Here is a 21,003-nt window from a genome sequence, read left to right on the forward strand (position 1 = left end):
CAGGGAGCAGGGGGAATAAAAAAGTAAACAAATAAAAAAGGAACCAAATTATAAATGGCAAACAAATTCTACTCATGGGTATTATAAACATCAAAACTTACACACTTATATTTTACAGGCCTCATAGAGAAAGGCTGGATGTATTTCATCCTGTTAATATTTGCATATATGTGTAGTTCTTCATATGAGAAAAAGAAGACTTCCATTTCTAACAGGATTGACAGAACACCCTAAACATCTCTCCTGCCAAAAACTAAAAATGCTAGATAAAATGAAAAAACATCTTTTTAAATGCACTGTTGAGCTGTCAAGGAATTAAGAAATATGAGAACAAAAACAAAGTGATTTCCTATGGGAATCCTGGAAGTAAGAGAGCTCCTATACCCACTTTACTCTAAAGGTATCAGCTAACTCCTGGTAAGCCTGATTTTTGTTCTTCAGGCTGAAGAGGAATAGGAGATAAAGTTTAGGGCCTGCCCAAGGTAGGGATTTGAATTGCAGACATTTGACTAAAGCAGTAACTCCTCAGAGTAAGGGAGAACAAGAAACCATCCCTTTTCAAAGAAAGGGGCAGTGATGCATGAAGGGGGAAAAACCCTCCTGAAAATATGTAGCCACAAACAACCTTCACGTGGTTGTAGGGCCTATATCCACATGAATCATGAATCCTTCAAATGAAAAATTTCATTCAGAGTGGTCCTAAGGGTTGCAGAGTTTTCAAGCATTTTCAACTATGTGGCACAGGCAAATATAAATCCTATATGGAGGACTGATACATCAATCCATCCCTCGAAGAATTCCCACAAGTAGCAAGTCAATAAAAATAAACTTAAAACAAACAACCCCCACACCTAATAACCAGAAGAAATAAGGGACCATGAGTGAGAATCAGCAAGTCACCACAAACAACAAAATCAGTCTTGAAAAGCATCAGACATTGGAATTATCAGATAATATAAAATAAGCTTAATGTGAGTAGAGAAATAAAATTAAGGCTTTAAAATATCTTCATATGAGACAAGAATGGGAGACTATAAAAAGTATCCCAGCAAATTTAAGGAAGCAAACAATTTCTAGAAATGAAAAATAAATGAAATTAAAAACTCAGTGTAAAAAAGAAAAAAACCTCAGTGGAAGAGTTATATAGGAGATTAGAGGAAGATGAAGAGACTGAGCTGAAAAGAGGGGACAGTGAGATGGGAAGTATGAGAGAGGTTAGGAAACATGAAAGATGGCCTTTGGTCATGAAGGAGTATCAGGGTCTGAACTTGCCCTCCTGCCATAAACAACTAGAAAACTGTACAAAATATATAAAACAAATATTTTTGGACATTCTTAACAGGAAGTGAAGCACTGTAAACCCTGAATGAGGGGGAAGCAAACAAGGTAAGTTCTGCAATTGCCCCAGCCTTCATTTAGGTGGCATTTTCCAGACTATAGCACAGAAAGGTGGAATCCAAACAGAGCCCAGAAGACTTGCTGATTTGAGAAGATAGAGCCTGGAGTTCAGAGAGGCCAAGATGGCTAGAATTTGCAGAGCAGAGAAAGAACTCTAGAAAATCTGTTTATGGGTCCCCTTGAGAACACCTATGTTTGCATGTATAGGGTGAAATCCATGAGGCCATGCAAAGAACAAATTCTGAAAAAAGAACAATTACTGGGGAGCTAAAGCCAAACAATTCCCAGAGATCATAAAGGGTCAGGATCACTCAAATTCCCAATAGCAAGAATGGAGGTATATCCTCGAATTCACTGTGTATTCAGTAGAGATTCCAGGAGGGTCACACCATAGTAGTGAAGTTAAACCAGTAGTCCTAGAGGAAAAGCTACTCTAGCCTTGACCAAAAAAAGCTTGAAAGCAAGCTTTTCAAAAGGACCAAACTGGTCCACAAGGAACTTAACTACCTATAAAAACAATGTCCAACATGCTTTAAAGGGATACAACGAAATCCAGCATTCAGAATGTAATATACACAATGTCCAGCATCCAATAAAAAAAATTACTGAACATGTTAAAAAAGAGGAAAATGTGACCAATAACCAGGAGAAAAATCAGTTAATAGAAATAGACCCAGGAATCACAGAAATGATTAAAATTAGAAGACACTGGCTGTTAAGATGGAAATGTTCAAGATGCTCCAGAATTATTTTAAAACAAACACATAAAGAATAAAAAGAGAAATGGAAGATATAAAAGAAAAACATGTTGAACTTTAAATATAAATGTTAAATTATCTGAAATGAAAATTCACTCCAAAGGATTACCAGCAGCTTAGACAATCAAGGAAAAATAAATGAACTTGAAGACATAGCAACAGAAACTATCAAAAATAAAGCATAGAAGGAAAAAGTGAACAAAATTAACAGAGCCTCAGTTACCTTTAAAAAAATTTCAAGTGGTCTAATGTACAGGTAATTGTGATTCCAAAAGGAGAAGAAAGATGGAAGAAAAGAAAAACAAAACTGAAGAAATAATGGCCAAAAATTTCTCAGTTTGATAAAAAACATAAACCCACAAATCTAAGATGCTCAATAAACTTCAAGCAGGATAAATCACACACACAGAAAAAACACATCCACACATGGGCATCAAACTGCTGAAACCAGTGCTAAAGAGGAAAACCTTAAAAGTGGCCAAAAAAGAGAGAGAATTTTGGTTTGTAAGGACAAAGATTTTAAAATAATCCTGGGCTTCTCATCTGAAGCTATGCATATCAGATGACAATGAATAACCTCTCTAAAGTGCTGAGGGGGGAAAAAGTCAACACAGAATTATATACTTACCAAAAAATATCTTTTGAAAACTGGGTCAAAATTAAGTCTTTTTCGAATAAACAAAAGATGAGAAAATTCATCAACAACAAATCATCACTATAAGATACGATACCAGAAGTTTCTTCAGGCAGAAGGAAAATGATACCAAAGAGAGACTTAATTTACACATATCAATGAAGAGTACCCAAATGGTAAATATGCAAATAAGACTTTTCTTACTTTTAATTTTCTTTGAAAACTAACTGTTTAAGGAAAAATCACAACAGTTATAATGGAGTTTACAAAGCATGTAAAATGAATGAAAATGAAAGAAGTAAAATGAATGACAACAATAGCACAACAAACAGAAGGAGAAAAAAGAAATAGCAGAATACATATTTTCCCGTATTTTTTCAAAGTGCACAGGAAACCTCATGAAGATCACAAAATTGTGAATTACAAAATAAGCCTAAACAAATTTTTAAAAATTAAAATACAGAGTATGTTCTCTGACAAAGACAGAATTAAATCAGAATAACAGAAAGTTATGCAGAAAGTCCTCCAAATATCTGGCAACTATCAGTACAATTCTAAGTAACGACAGAGTTAAAGAAGAAATCACAAGGACCCACCCACAACACATACTTTGAAAAGCACTGGTTTAGAAGCAGGGGCAGGCAAATTACAACCCTCAGGCCTGTACCCTGCTTTTTGTAAATAAAGTTCTACTGGAACACAGCCACACCTATTCCTTTATAATAAGCTGTCTATGACTCCTTTCACACTACAATGCAGAGCTGGAGTAGCTGTGACAGAGACTGCATGGCTCACAAGCCTAAAATATTTACTATCTGACATGTTGTAGGAAGTTCTGCCAATCTCTGGCTTACAGCACAGATTCTGGTACCAGACTGCCTAGGTTTAAACACCAGCTCCATCTCTCACTAACTGGATGACTTTGGGCAATTATTTAGCCCCTCTGTACCTTAGGTTCCTCACCTCCTAAGTAGGGATAATAAAAAAAAACCTAATAGGGTTAACATATATAAAGGAATTAGAAAAGTGCTTGGCATATCCTTAATGTTATATAAATGTTTGTTATCATCATCATTATTATTATGTTCCCATAACCATAATTAACTTTAAGAACCCATGTCCTCCACCCATCTGAATGAGAGATGTCATTTAGTACCTAGCTAGAAAGTTTCTACAAAGTAAAATTACTATCTAAGTCCCCAAATGGGTAGAATGAATGGCTTACATAAAAAGATACAGAATATATTTTGTATCTGGCTCTCCATCAAGTCACACTTGCAGAAAGCCCAAATGAACTAGAGGAGATGATTTGCTCCTCCTAAGAGTCTTTAATATTTGGGAACTAGAGAGTAATCAGCAAATATCTAGCTAAAACAAAGATATCTACCTCTTGTTATAGTATACTATGTAGAGATTAAAATTTCACAAGACAACTATAAAGTGAGGAATAGTCAGAGAGGCACTGCCCTTTCTATCAATGTCTCTTCTCTCTGGCTAAGTTCATCACACACAAAGTGGACCACAACTGGCCAAAAGCTTTAAAACTCCATATACCTCAATAGAGCCCCAGAGCATCTGGCTCTGTACAGGCAGTAACAAAATAGACCTGGGAGCACTTCCTCTGTACCCCTGATAAACATATCATGGCCAAAATCAACCTCCCTAACCACAGGTTAAGTAACAGCAGAGAGGAAAAGATAAAAATAACCAAGCAAATACTACCCCCTCTCTTAGCTTTCTATCATTTTTTACTTCATCATCCTTTCTCACAGGTGAGGAAGAGCATAAAGAAAGTTTTCCAGTGAAAGTAATGCTGGAACCATATCTTAGAAGATAGAGACAGTCGGGTAGAAAAATAAGAGAAAATGCATTTAAGACCAAAGGATACCAAGATCAGACAGCTCATGGTGCTTTCAGGAAAGAGCTAGTACTTTGGTGTGGCTGAGGGGAGGAGTTGCCAACGGGGAAGTGGCAGGAGACAAGACTGGAGAGGTAGGCCAGAAACAGGAGAAAGAATAAGCTTTGTTTTTTAATGAGTTAGAATAAAGAGAGAATTCAGTTTTAAACATGGAATAAATGGTATGTCTATACGACATTCAAGGAGAATATATGGAGTTGAGGAGAGAAGCCGAGGCCACTGTTAACTGATACAGGAGTTAAAGTCATGGATCTAGTAATCACCTAAAGAGAATAAGTGAAGTGAGGAGGGCTGGGGGAAGGAAGGCTACAGACTCCTAGGAACACTGACATTTAAGAAGCAGACAGAAGGAACAGCTCCTTTCAAGATAACTAAGAACTAACAGTCAGATGGGGAGAAAGAAAACCAGATAAAGAAGCCTCTATCCAGCTTCCCAAATTCCTCCCTGATCCTATTCCCAAACAAAATCTTGGTTGTGTCCATTAATTAAACCGGAAGTATAGCTGACCTTGAACAACGTAGATTTGAACTTCCTGGGTCCCTTTACACACAGATATTTTCCAACAGTAAATCCTACAGTACTACAGGTTCACGGTTGGTTGAATCCACAGATGTAGAGGAACCGTGAATATGGAGGGCCGACTATAAGTTATATGCAGATTAACCCCTGCGTTGTTCAAAGGTCAACTGTATTTATTAAAAAGTTCTAGCACACTAAATACGTAAATGAGAAAAGTATCTTAATAGGCACAACTAGACGCATTCCATGAGTTCCTGCAAGTGTGAAACATACTCAAATAATAGACAAACGTAAAAGATTCCAATATGGGGGTGAGGGGTCCTTGTGATCTCAATATTTACTAAGTGAGGACTAGTTGTTCCAAATGTTACAAAGTAAAAATCACAAATTTTGCAAAATATCCAGGACTTAATGTAGTAAATAGTGGTCAATTCGTACAGAAAGCCATCAGAAATTAGGATCTGGCAGAGCAATGGAAGAGATGAAAACTCAAAAATAATACAACAGGCACTTGAGATATGTCTAGATATCAAGAGATTACTAAAATGTCCTTGGAAAAATCAGTGAACTCCTTTAATATTTTTGCAAATACGACTCTTCATAATCATGTACCAGCATATAATTGACAAAATTAGGCTAAAAAATTAACATTTTATTCTTAGTTCATTCTATAAATTAGCAGAGTTTTAACTATAACTTAGATTTTGTTAAATATGGGAGTGTGTTTTTATAAATTATGGTTGTGTTTTCAAGATAAAGTATCAAATTCTCCTCCTCCTACCCTCTCTCTACCATTTACTATGAAATTTTAATCTCTGTTTGATGCGGATTTATATAGCCTTTTCATGCCCTAATTATTCTCAAAGAGGTAGACTTCCAGTATTAGCATGGATAGTCAATCCATTTAGAAGAAACCCTCTGAGGAAAGAAAATTCAGCATACTACCAACAGGGAGACTCATTCATTGGATAAAGCTTAATTGATCATTTACAGTTTCAAATCTAGTAGAAAATGCAAAAATTATACACTATTTCCTAATTGGTATTTCATAAACAGTTTATAGATATTAGTGAATAAATAGATATGTTCCCAAATATATTTCTTAACTAAAGCATCTTCTCATTAACATAATTTCAGAAATACTCTTAACTTAATCTTCAATTGGCAGCAGTTCCTTACAAGTTTTAACTGTACTTAAGATGGATGAATTCCTTCTGAAATATAAATAACCACCTCCTAAGTTCCATGTTTGGGAAGCAGTGGAGCATTGTGGTTAAAAACATGAGCTTTGGAGTGTGACTGACCTGGGTTCCCGCTCTGGCTCCATTTACTAGCTGTGTAATCTGGGGCAAGTTATTTAACCTCTCTAAGTCTCAGTTTCTTTATCTGTAAAATAGAGATAATAATAGTATCTATTTCATAGGGTTGTTGTGAGGATTAAATGAGATAATGTAGGCTTAGCACAATGCCTGGCACTTAGTATGTGCTCAATAACTTTTAGCTACTATGTTTTTATAAGCTTACATTTTAAAGTAGCACATTCTTATGAAGATCTGTGACAATAAAATGCATGTACCCAAGACTTTTCTTATATGTTGCTTAAAGTAAGCAAAATTAAAAGCTTCAGCCAGTAAAAGCTATGGGCATGATTTCTCCTTGTATATAAGAGAATTTCCTCAGCCATGCAATACACTGCATTTAGAAAGGGCAATTTTAAAATTAAGAAGAAAACATCTATATTTAAAGTATACAGACATTTATAGTTAAACCATCGTGGATATCATAATACCTTTGGTAAATAATTTTAAAAAACAATTTTGCTAGTTTGTTTCATAAAATATAATTTCCTGTGAAGTAAGTAAAGAGTATTATTCTCTTCCTTTTAAAAAGGAAAATGAAATTCTGATATGAGGACATTAAGGGACTTGAAAAATAACAGCAAAAATGGGAAATGAATTAAGGTTTTGGAATTGCCAATCACTGCTACACAGTGGTTCTAAACCTAGAAACACATTTTTTCCCCAAATGAGAGGTTCGAGTTACATCTTTATAGATCTCTTACCAGACACTAATCAGAAAGTATATTAATCTATGCTACTCAAAGAAGCTATTTCTCAGAGTTGTAAATAAAACATCTACTGGCTATCATTTTCAAGTGACTAGAACAAAATATAATCTGTTTCTGTAAAATATAGATCTACAAAATTAATTTTAAGAATTAAAAAGCAGACAACTAAAATTCTTCTAAAAGTTAAAATAATTTTTAAAGTCTAATTTCACTATAAAACTTTTAAAGACTATAAATTAACTAAATCTGCAAAACCCAACTTCTTATCACTTCTTAAATATGTTTTAGGTACAACAAGTTCCATGAAAGCACCACAAAAGAGCTGTTGGCTTAATTTTTTAAAAATTGATGACTAGAAGTAAATAATAATTTGGGAATTGATTAGTAAGTGGAACAAAGATTACATCTTTTGTTATGAACTTTGATTTTATATAAAATAGCTCATATTATAAAAACTGCCTCAGTATTTTCAATTAAAAATATAATTTTAAAAGAAACCTTTAAAATAACTAAAAATTAAAATGTTTACAGCGCTACTTAGAGAAAGTGAATTTTCCTAAGATATCTTCCATCTTTCCTATTAACATACGATACCTGGAAAAGAGTTATATGTAAAATTTTCGAGAACAACCAGGTAATGTTCCACCGAGTCAGAATCACTTTGGCTCTAATAGTAGTAATTAATTCAACTGAAAAGTTCTTGATACAATGAAATAAAAACTCATTATTATTCTTATTTTTCTTATATATATCTACCACCCATCCCCTCTACCCACCTTCACCTTGAATAAATGCTTTTTGTCAAATGCTTTCCAATTTAATATTTACAGATTTATAATAATTTCTTATAGTACACACTTTAAAAACACAGTTTAGAAAAAGAAAAAAAATTATCACATACCTGTCCATCTAAGTCAAATGCTAAGCAAGCTATACCATGTGTATGAACATCCTTTAGAACTGATACGGTGTGCACAGTGTATGAATCCCAAACACAGATATAAGGCTCTTTCCCAACTTGTCCTGTTGCCACCAATACTCGTTCAGGATGCAATGCAAGGCTGCAAAATAAATAAATAAATAAATAAACAGATTTAAAACTGCTTACAGAGCTGTTATATCAATGTGAAAATTAGACTTTAGTTACTTATTTACTTAAAATAATTTGGCCTTAAAATAACTTCCATAAAAATCCATGCTAAGAGTTACTACTTCAATGGTATATGTAATAAACAGTTATGATAGACTTCATAATCTTGTAATATGATGTAGTGTGTGTAAACTTCTCAAAAAAAGAATTCTCACAAGTGGTCAACTGAACCACAGCAATGAATTAGTAGCAACCCTACCACGTGCCATCTTCTCATTTGGTATTCATCTCATCTGTTTTAAGCCCTCTCTCCCATTTACTCTTTTATTGTATAAAGTTAGACCAAATGTTAGTGTCCAAAAATAGCATTGAATAGCCCTCCTATTATAACATTAATATTAAATTACAAATCCCATTTAAAAAAACAGAAAGGTCACCCATAATTCACAGAAAGTAGTCTCTAAGTCTTTAAAAACAAGACAAAGACCAAACAGTTGGTAATGGTTTATGTACATCAGTAGAAGGCAAGGAATGAATATAAATTTCTCCTTGATAAATTTTTCCACAAGTATATTTAGATGATCACTTCTCCTTTGGGAGAAAAAAAAATCACTCCCAGCATCAGGGTGGAAGATGAACTGAAAGAGGGAAAAGTTAGGAGGGTGTTAAAACAGAATTAACAGATTTGATATACAGAGTAACAGAAAGGTAACAGTCTAAGATGACTCTTGGGTTTTTTGGCTTGGGCATCTGGATGGCCTGGAGTGGTATCATCAAGACAGGGAATACTCAGTGAGAAATTACAGAGAGAAAAGGTAAGCGGGAATGGAAGGTTGGTTCAACATATTATAATCAACCAATGTAATAAGTATATCATATTAATAATAACACCCAAACCCCCACACATGTTCATCTCAATAGATGCAGAAAAAGCAATTGACAAAAATCCAACCTCTTTCATAATAAAAAACACAACAAACTAGGAATTGAAGAGAATTTCCTCAACCTGATAAAGGGCATCTATGAAAATGCACAGCTAATATCACATTTAATGGTGAAAGCCTGAAAGTTCCCCCTATAAGTACAGGAACAAGACAAGGATGTCAGCTCTTGCCACTTCCCTTCAACATGATACTGGATATTTTAGCCAGGACAATTAGGCAAGGAAAAGAAATAAAAGAGAGAAGTAAAACTATCTCTACTTGCAAATGACATAACCTCATACATAGGAAACCCTAAGGAATCCACAAACAACAACAGAATAAATCCCAAGTAGGGCTAATAAATGAGTTCAGCAAGGCTGAAGATATAAGATCAATATAAAAATACAAATTGTATTTCTATACACTAGCAACAATCTGAAAATTAAATCAAGAAAACAATTCCACTTATAACAGCATCAAAAAGAACAAAACACTTAGGAATAAATTAAACAAAAAAGTACAAGACTTATACACTAAAAACTACAAAATACCATTAAAGAAATGTTAAGAGATCTAAATAAATGGAAAGACATCTCGTGTTCTTGGAGGGCAATATTATTAAGATGGTATTACTTCCTAAACTGATCTACAGAGTCAACACAATCCCTGCCAAAATACTAGCTGCCTTTCTTGAAGAAATTGACAAGCTGATTCTAAAACTCAGAACAGTAAAAACAATCTTGCGAAAGAACAAAATTGGAAGAGTCACACATACCAATTTCAAAACTTACTACAAAACCACAGTAATCAAGACAGTATGGCACTGGCATAAAAACAGACATGCTGATCAATGGAACAGAACTGAGAGTCCAAAAGTAAACTGATATATTTATGGTCAATTGCCTTTCCATTAATAAGAAAGGTCTTTTCAATAGATGGTGCTGGACATCTGAATATCTACATGCAAAAGAATGAATCTGGACCCATACCTCAAACCATATACAAAAATCCACTCAAAATGTAAGAGCTAAAACATAGGCATAAATCTTACTTAACTTGGATGAAACAAAGGTGTCCTTAGATCTGACACCAAAAGCAGAAGTGATAAAAGAAAAAACAGATAACACGGACTTCATTAAAATTAAAAACTTTTGTGCTTTAAAGGACTACCATCAAGAACATAAAAACACAACCCACAGAATGGGAGAAAATATTTGCAAAGCATATATCTGATAAGGGACTTGCATCCAGAATACAAAAAAGAAAAAAACCACTCAACAACAAAAACCACAAACAACCCAATTTTTTAAGTGGACAAAGGATTTGAATAAACATTTCCCCCAAGGAAATTACCAATAATGAAACTCCCAACAAGCAAAAGTCCATCACCAGATAGCTTCACAGGTGACTTCTACCAAACATTTAGACAAGAGTTAACACCTATCCTTATCAAGCTATTCCAAAGAATTGAAGAGGAAGGAATACTTCCTGAACTCATTCTATGAGGCCAGCATCACCCTGATAGCAAAACCAGACAAAGATATGACTAAACAAGAATATTACAGCTCAATATCACTGATAAGCACAGATGCAAAAAATCCTTAACAAAATATTAGCAAACCATGATCAAGTGGGATTTATCCCAGCGATACAAGGATTTTTAAATATCTGCAAATCAATCAGTGTGATACACCACATTAACAAAATGAAGAACAAAACCCATATGATCATCTCAATAGACGCAGAAAAACCTTTTGACAAAATTGAACATCCATTTATGACAAAAACTCCAGAAAGTGGGCATAGAGAGAACATACCTCAACATAATAAAGGCCAGATATGACAAACTGACAGATATTATAATCAATGGTAAAAGCTGAAAGCATTTCCCCTAAGATCAGGAACAAGACAAGGATGCCCACTCTCACCACTTTTATTCAACATAGTGATGGAAGTCCTAGCCACAGCACTCAGACAAGAAAAAGAAATAAAAGGAATCCAAATTGGAAAAGAAGAAGTAAAACTTCACTGTTTGCAGATGACATGATACTATACATGGAAAATACTAAAGATGCTACCAGAAAACTACTAGAGCTCATCAATGAATTCGGTAAAGTTGCAGGATACAAATTAACATACAGAAACCTGTTGCATTTCTATATACTAACAACGAAGTATCAGAAAGAGAAATTAAGGAAACAATCCCATTCATCATCGCGTCAAAAAGAATAAAATACCTAGGAATAAACCTAAGTAGGTAAAAAACCTGTACTCAGAACTATAAAACAGTGATGAAAGAAACTGAAGACGACACAAACAGATGGAAAGAGATACCATGTTCATGGACTGGAAAAATCAATATTGTTAAAATGATTATACTATCCAAGGCATTCCACAGATTTAATGCAATCCCTATCAAAATACCAATGGCATTTTTCACAGAACTAGAACAAATAATTTTAAAATTTGTATGGAGACACAAAAGACCCCAAATAACCAAAACAATCTTGAGAAAGAAGAATAGAGCTGGAGGAGTCAGGCTCCCTGATTCAAAACTATAGTACAAAGCTAAAGTAATCAAATCATTATGGTACTGGCACAAAAACAGACATACAGATCAATGGAACAGAATAGAGAGCCCAGAAAAAAACGCATGCACTTATAGTCAGTTAATCTATGACAAAGGAGGCAAGAATATATTGGCAAGGATGTGGAGAAAAGGGAACCCTCGTACACTGTGGGTCAGAATGTAAATTGGTGCAGCCACTGTGGAAAACAGTTTGGTGGTTTCTCAAAAAACTACAGATAAACTACTGTATGACTCAGCAATTCTTCTCCTGGGTATATATCCAAAAAAACCAAAAACATTAATTCAAAAAGATACATGTACCCCAATGTTCACATAGCAGCGTTATTTACAAATGCCAATATATGGAAGCAACCTAAGTGGCCATCAACAGAAGAGGTGTTTTACACACACACACACACACAATGGAATACTACTCAGCCATAAAACAGAGTGAAATTTTGTCATTTGCAGCAACATGGATGGACTTGGAGGGCATTTTGCTAAGAGAAATAAGTCAGACAAAGAAAGACAAATACTGTATAATATCATTTACATGTGGAATCTAAAAAATACAACAAACTAGTGAGTATAACAAAAAAGAAACAGACTCACAGATATAGAGAACAAACTAGTGGTTACCAGAGGGGAGAGGGAGGTGGGGAGGGGGAATATAGGGGTTGGGGATTAAAAGGTACAAACTATTGGGTATAAAATAAGCTACAAGACATGGGGAATATAGTCAATGTTTTATAATAACTATAGAATATAACCTTCAAAAACAAAAACCCGTGAGTTCATATTGATACCTCCGATTTTATTTTATTTTTTTAACATCTTTATTAGAGTATAATTGCTTTACAATGATGTGTTAGTTTCTGCTTTATAACAAAGTGAATCAGTTATACATATACATATGTCCCCATGTCTCTTCCCTCTTGCATCTCCCTCCCTCCCACCCTCCCTATCCCACCCCTCTAGGTGGTCACAAAGCACGGAGCTAATCTCCCTGTGCTATGCGGCTGCTTCCCACTAGCTATCTATTTTACGTTTGGTAGTGTATATATGTCCATGCCACTCTCTCACTTTGTCCCAGCTTACCCTTCCCCCTCCCCGTATCCTCAAGTCCATTCTCTAGTAGGTCTGCGTCTTTATTCCCGTCTTGCCCCTCGGTTCTTCTGACCATTTTTTTTTTCTTATTTTAGATTCCATATATATGTGTTAGCATATGGTATTCGTATTTCTCTTTCTGACTTACTTTACTCTGTATGACAGTCTCTAGGTCCATCCACCTCACTACATATAACTCAGTTTCGTTCCTTTTGATGGCTGAGTAATATTCCATTGTATATATGTGCCACATCTTCTTTATCCATTCATCTGTTGATGGACACTTAGGTTGCTTCCATGTCCTGGCTATTGTAAATAGAGCTGCAATGAACATTGTGGTACATGACTCTTTTTTTTTTTTTTTAATAAATTTATTTTTATTTATTTATTTATTTTTGGCTGTGTTGGGTCTTCGTTTCTGTGGGAGGGCTTTCTCTAGTTGCGGCAAGTGGGGGCCACTCTTCATCACGGTGCGCGGGCCTCTCACTATCGCGGCCTCTCTTGTTGCGGAGCACAGGCTCCAGACGCGCAGGCTCAGTAGTTGTGGCTCACGGGCCTAGTTGCTCCGCGGCATGTGGGATCCTCCCAGACCAGGACTCGAACCCATGTCCCCCGCACTGGCAGGCAGACTCTCAACCACTGCGCCACCAGGGAAGCCCCATGACTCTTTTTGAATTATGGTTTTCTCAGGGTATATGCCCAGTAGTGGGATTGCTGGGTCGTATGGTAGTTCTATTTTTAGTTTTCTAAGGAACCTCCATACTGTTCTCCATAGTGGCTGTATCAATTTACATTCCCACCAACAGTGCAAGAGGGTTCCCTTTTCTCCACACCCTCTCCAGCATTTATTGTTTGTAGATTTTTTGATGATGGCCATTCTGACCGGTGTGAGATGATATCTCAATACCTCCGATTTTAATCCAAAACCACAGGGTTCATTTAAGACTTCTCCTTTCCTTATTTACAGGCATACCTTGTTGTACTGTGCTTCATCGATAGTGCATTTTTTACACATTGAAGGTTTGTGGCAACCCTGCATCGTGTTAAGTCTATCAGTGCCATTTTTCCAACAGCATTTGCTCTCTCTGTGTCTCTGTATCACATTTTGGCAATTCTCATAATATTTCAAACTTTTTCATTATTATTATATTTGTTATGGTGGGCTGTGATCAGCAATCTTTGATATTACTACTATGACTCACTGAAGACTCAGATAATGGTTAGCGTTTTTTAGCAATAAATTATTTTTAAATTAAGGTATGTACATTGTCTCTTTAGACATATGCTATCACAGACGTAGACTACAGTATAGTATAAACATAACTTTTATATGCACTGGGGACTAAAAAATTCGTATGACAACTCTGTTGCTGTTTTCGCTTTAGCAGTGGTCTGGAACTGAACCTGCAATATCTCTGAGGTATGCCTGTATAATTTCTTCCTCCAAGAGTGGAAGGCTTATTAGGCTCTCATAATCTAAAGTCTATTTATTTATTTAATTTTAGTATATATAAAGCTGTTTCAGAATTGCTAGCCCTGTGAGAAACAATTTTACTAACCTAATTATAACATTATCTACAGTTATCTTTGTCTTTATTCTTACAGTATCCAGTCAAGATATTGTTTCAGATTTTTAGGTTAAGCTTCTCCCTGTAAAGCCCAGTACTGGAGAGGAGAAAGCTTGTGAAACTGTGGTTGGAATTTGTTTTTCTATTTTTACTTATAGTTATTTTTTCAGTTTTGGTATTCTCTGTTTAAATAATGGTGAGACTAGGGTTTTGCATAGAAACAACATAGCTGTGAAGTGAATTCTGCATTGTTTAGGGAAGAGATTCTGCGAGGTTACTACATACCTGCCTCTGTCCTCAGTTACCTGGAAGTTTGAAAAGTTTTAAATTTAATGGGGCTCAATTCATAATTTTCCTTTTTGGAAGTCATGCTTTTTATGCCCTATTTCCTATACTTCTTCCCAGAAATATTATAGTGTTAGCTTTTACATTTAAGATATATGACTCAATTTGAGTTAAATTCTGTATATGCTGAAATTTAGTTGTTTTCAACATTACTTGTTGAAAAGACTATTTTTTGAGCATATTTTATATGCTCACAGAAATCATCCAGTAGAAAAATCATCAAAAATATTGATACAGGAGACAGGGAGAATTTCTGAAACAGGGAAAAAAGGGTGGGATTTGTGCACAAGTGGAGGGATTAATGTGAGAAAGGAGCTGGATGTATTGCTGATGGGTGGGTGGAATCTGAAAGTTCTCTTCTGATAGCTCCAAGTTGCTTAATGAGAAAGAAAGCATGAGTGTTTTTCCAATATTCTTGAAGTTAACTTAATATCTTATAGTTAAGTTTTATCCCACATACTGCCTACTAAATTGCAGAACATATAGGGGTACTCAACAATGTTACAGATTGATTTGGGAGAAAGATGATAGAAGTAACCATTTCAAGGCGTATTCCTATCCTAAAACATTTAACTAGGTGACTACCCATCCATATTGTGACATCATCATTTGAAATACATGGAAAAAACAGATTCTCTTGTAAGTTCCTTTTCCTATTACTATTCCTGAATATTAGAAATTAGGTAAGAGCACTGTCATCAGATCCGACACTCACATAAGTTATTTTAAGCATTTAATCTCTAAATTTATCATAACTATAAAGTAGTAACACAATAAACAAACATAAAGGGGGCTGTCTCCTTCAAGGCAGTTATCTTCATATGTTTCCCTTCTTATATACAATTGTGCATCAGTGTTTCTTTAAATTTACGCTCACAAATCTTAAATGTGCATTTTTACACTATAACATAATCCTTTTAAACCCTTAGCTGATAAATTTTGCTTTCTTCCTCTCAACCTCCAAGCTCCTCATGAGCACAGTCCTCCACCATCAACTTCCTCCTTTGCAGCTGATAAGGCTGCCTTGTACTCAATGAATAAATATAGATGGAATTAGAGAAGATTACTTTGCCCTCAACAAATTCACTAACCTAAGTGCAACTGTTACAGCTGACTCTGCCCTCCCTCTTGTAAAATGGAAGAAACGTCTCTAACCCACACACTCTGCACTTGTGCTCTGGATCCCGTTCCCTTTACTTTCAAGTAAAGGAAACTTATTTACTTTATTCTTAGAACTATGTTTTCTGGAATTATTGCTTCCCCACTACTGAGTCATTCCTATTAACACTCAAATATACTTAGTGAAAAACACTCCCTTGACCCTTCAGAGTAAAACTCCTCAAAAGAGTTGTCTCAATTTTTCCACTCCCTTTACTTTCTCCACATATTCCAACTAAGCTTCCACCGCTTCTCCTTCACTAAAATAGTTGTTTTCAAGGTCATGTGTGACCCCGTCAAATCTAATAGTCAATTGTATGTCCTTATTTTCCAACACTTTTCAATGGTATTTAACACAAATGACCACTCTTTCTTTTTTAGAAACACTTTCCTCTCTAGGCTTTCCTAATTCCATAATCTATTAACCCACCCTTCTCTGTCTCGTTTGCTAGGCCCTATCCTCCACACCCAACCTCTCAATGCTAAAGCGTCTGAGGGCCTTGTCTTGGCTGTCTTGCCTTCCTTTCCCAGCTGATTTCATCCAATCCCATGTCTTTAAAAGCACACATATAGTGATAACATCCAAATCTATATCTCCAGCCAAGAGCAATAGATGTGTCACGGGCAACTCACATTTAACACATCCAGCTTTTTTTTCCTCCTTAATTACCCCCAATCCACTTCTCATCTTAGTAAATGGCATCACTATCCGCTCAGTTGCTCAGACCAAGAATCTAAATTTAATCCTCACCACTTCTCTCTTTCTTATTCATCACACACATTCTATTAGCCTGTCCTACTGACTCTATCATCACCCTCATCTTCTCTGCTACAACCCTAATCTGAGCCACCTGCCCTTCTTCCTCTATTGCTCCCCTTTAGGGCCTTCTTAACATAGCCAGAGTGATCTTTTAAAACAATATAAATTTCACCTAGTTAAAATCCCCAACAGCTTCCTATTACAATTAGACTAAAATCCAAACTATCTAACTTGGCACTTACAAGGCTCTACAAGATATACCCTCACCTATGTCTCGAACCTCAACTTCTACTATTCTCCCTTTTGTTCACCACACTCCAGCCACACTGGCCTTTCTGTCCCTTGAAAAGGCCAAACTCATTATACTCGCAAGGTCTTTGTCTAGAATGATCTCCCAAATCTTGCTTCATTCATATCATTCATGCTTCAGGTCAATGTAACTTGCTTAGAGAAGCCTTCCTAGTCATCCTAACATATTCTACTCCATTACCCTATTTTATATGTAGTAGTTATCACTGTCTAAAATTACTATTGTGCACTTATTATCTTACTCTCCTCCACTAGAATGTGTACTTCATTAGGACAGAGGCTTCCCCTTTTTCTTCATATTATACCCTAAGCGCCTAGAACAATAATGAGCACACAGCAGGTATTCAATCAGTATTTGTTAATTGAATTTCCAAAGAAGTTGCTAGTGTTAAAAGAAATTTTTAATAATGAAATAATCCTCAATACAGAAAAATCCTTACGTATAGCTTTTTTGTTCCTGAATCCTTATTTATAACAGTAAAAACCTGAAAACCACCTAAATGTCCAACATTTAGAAATGGTTAAAAAATTATGGTACAATCACAGGATGGACTCCCATGCAGTCATTAAAAATGTGATTTTTCACAGTACTGGAGAAAAGTTATGCTATAATGTTAAATAAAAAGCACAGAACCCAAGAGTTAAATATAATGTAACCTTAATTACTTTAGAATACATGTATCAGACACAATCTGCCAAACTCACACAAGAAGAAATCGATGATCTGAATAGACCTGTATCTAATAAATAAGTTGAATCAATAATTAATAACCTTTAAAACAGAAAGCATCAGCCTCAGATGGGTTCACTGGTAAATCCTACCGAACATTTAAGGAAGAAATTATACCAATTCTCTACAATCTCTTTCAGAGGACAGAAGTAGAGGGAATGCTTCCTAACTCATTTTATGTGGCCAGCATTACCCTAATACTAAAACCAGATAAAGACATCACAAGAAAAGAAAACTACACATTAATATCTCTCATAAACATAGATGCAAAAATCTTCAACAAAATATTAGCAAATCGAATTTTAAAAAGTATAAAAAGAATTATACACCACAACTATGTGGAATTTATCCCAGGTATGATTAAAAAATCAATTGATGTGGTCCATCATATTGATGGACTAAAATAAAAATCACACAATCATATCAACAGATGCAGAAAAGGCATCTGACAAATGCCAATACCCATTCATGATAAAAACTCAAGGGAAACCAGGAATACAGGAGAACTTCGCGTCAACCTTATAAAGAGTATTTACAAAAACCCCACAGCTAACATCATATTTCATGGTGAGAAACTCTTTCCCACAAAGATCAGGTGCAAGTCATGAATGCCCCCTTTTACCACTTCTTTTCAATACTGTGCTGGAAGGCATTGTTAATGCAATAATGCAAGAAAAGGAAATAAAACGTATACAGACTGGGAAGGAAAAATAAAACAGTCTTTGTTTGCAGATGACATGATCATCTATGTAAAAAAAATCCAAAAGGATCGGCCAAAAGAATTTCTGGAACTAAAAAGCAACTATAGCACGGTTGCAGGATACAAAGTTAATATACAAAGTTAACTGCTATCCTATATACTGAGAGTGAACAAATGGAATTTGAAATTTAAAATGCAATACCAGACTCCCTCTTGCGAGAGCACTGGAATCACAACTAACTGCTGAACAATCATCAACAGGAGGACACTGGAATTCATGAAAAACATGCCCCACGTCCAAGGACAGGGGAGAATGAGATGGTAGGAGGGGCGCAACCACAATAAAATCAAATCCCATGGCTGCTAGGTGGATGACTCACAAAATGGAGAACACTTATACCACAGAGGTCCACCCACTGTAGTGAAGGTTCTGAGCCCCATGTCAGGCTTCCCAACCTGAGGGTCTGGCAACAGGAGGGGGAATTCCTAGAGAATCAGACTTTGAAGGCTGGTGGGATTTGATTGCAGGACTTCGACAGGACTGGGGGAAGCAGGGACTCCACTCTTGGAGGACACGCACAAAGTAGTGTGTGCATCAGGACCCAGAGAAGGGACCGGTGACCCCATGAGAGACTGAACCGGACCTACTTTCTAGCGTTGGAGGGTCTCCTGCAGAGGTGGGGGGCGGTTGTGGCTCACTGCAGGGACAAGGACACTGGCAGCATAAGTTCTGGGAAGTACTCCTGGGCATGAGCCCGCCCAGAGTCTGCCATTAGCCCCACCAAAGACTGGGTAGGCTCCAGGGCTGGGTCGCCTCAGGCCAAACAACCAACAGGGAGGGAACCCAGCCACACCCATCAGCAGACAAGCGGATTAAAGTTTTACTGAGCTCTGCCCACCAGATCAACAGCCAGCTCTACCCATCAACACCCCTCCCATCAGGAAGCTTGAACAAGCCTCTTAGATAGCCTCATCCACCAGAAGGCAGACAGCAGAAGCAAGAAGAACTACAATTCTGCAGCCTGTGGAACAAAAACCACAATCACAGAAAGACAGACAAAATGAAAAGGCAGAGGACTATGTCCCAAATGAAGGAACAAGATAAAACCCCAGAAAAACTACTAAATGAAGTGGAGATAGGCAACCTTCCAGAAAAAGAATTCAGAATAATGACAGTGAAGATGATCCAGGACCTCGGAAAAAGAATGGAGGCAAAGGCCGAGAAGATGCAAGAAATGTTTAACAAAGACCTAGAAGAATTAAAGAACAAGCACTTAGAAGAATTAAAGAACAAACAATCAGAGATGAACAATAACTGAAATGAAAAATACACTAGAAGGAACCAATAGCAGAATAACTGAGGCAGAACGGATAAGTGACCTGGAAGACAGAATGGTGGAATTCACTGCCCTGGAAGAGGATAAAGAAAAAAGAATGAAAAGAAATGAAGACAGCCTAAGAGACCTCTGGGACAACATTAAATGCACCAACATTCGCATTATAGGGGTCCCAGAAGGAGAAGAGAGAGAGAAAGGACCAGAGAAAATATTTGAAGAGATTACAGTTGAAAACTTCCCTAACATGGGAAAGGAAATAGCCACCCAAGTCCAGGAAGCGCAGAGAGTCCCAGGCAGGATAAACCCAAGGAGAAACAAGCCGAGACACATGGTAATCAAACTGACAAAAATTAAAGACAAAGAAAAATTATTAAAAGCAACAAGGGAAAAATGACAAATAACATACAATAACATACAACATATGACAAATAACATACAAACAAACATTTGTCATATAAAAACGACAAATAACATACAACAGTTTATTTCTCAGCAGAAACTCTACAAGCCAGAAGGGAGTGGCATGATTTACCTAAAATGATGAAAGGGAAGAACCTACAAGCAAGATTACTGTACCTGGCAAGGATCTCATTCAGATTCGACAGAGAAATCAAAGGCTTTACAGACAAGCAAAAGCTAAGAGAATTCAGCACCACCAAACCAGCTCTACAACAAATGCTAAAGGAACCTCTCCTCTAAGGGGGAAACATAAGAGAAGAAAAGGACCTACAAAAACAAACCCGAAACAATTAAGAAAATGGTAATAGGAACACACATATTGATAATTACCTTAAACGTAAATGGATTAAATGCTCCAACCAAAAGACACAGGCTTGCTGAATGGATACAAAAACAAGACCTGTATATGTGCTGTCTACAAGAGACCCACTTCAGACCTAGGGACACATACAGACTGAAAGTGAGGGGATGGAAAAAGATATTCCATGCAAATGGAAATCAAAAGAATTGCTGGAGTAGCAATACTCATATCGGATAAAATAGACTTTAAAATAAAGAATGTTACAAGAGACAAGGAAGGACACTACATAATGATCAAGGGATCAATCCAAGTAGAAGATATAACAATTATAAATATATATGCACCCAACAT

The 21,003-nt window shown here is 36.1% G+C and overlaps 1 protein-coding gene across 2 annotated transcripts in view; it reads right to left on the reverse strand.

The window, feature by feature from the left end:
• Positions 1 to 21,003, reverse strand: part of EML5 (EMAP like 5) — a 163,913-nt gene that overhangs the window by 125,846 nt on the left and 17,064 nt on the right. For both annotated transcript variants that reach the window (XM_061181152.1, XM_061181151.1), the window contains exon 2: positions 8,198 to 8,357. In XM_061181152.1, coding sequence (XP_061037135.1) covers positions 8,198 to 8,357 — 160 coding nt within the window. The remainder of the gene's footprint in view (positions 1 to 8,197; positions 8,358 to 21,003) is intronic.

The sequence above is a fragment of the Eubalaena glacialis genome, chromosome 2 (genome assembly GCF_028564815.1).
Source record: "Eubalaena glacialis isolate mEubGla1 chromosome 2, mEubGla1.1.hap2.+ XY, whole genome shotgun sequence".
In the NCBI taxonomy this organism is placed as follows: Eukaryota; Metazoa; Chordata; class Mammalia; order Artiodactyla; family Balaenidae; genus Eubalaena; species Eubalaena glacialis.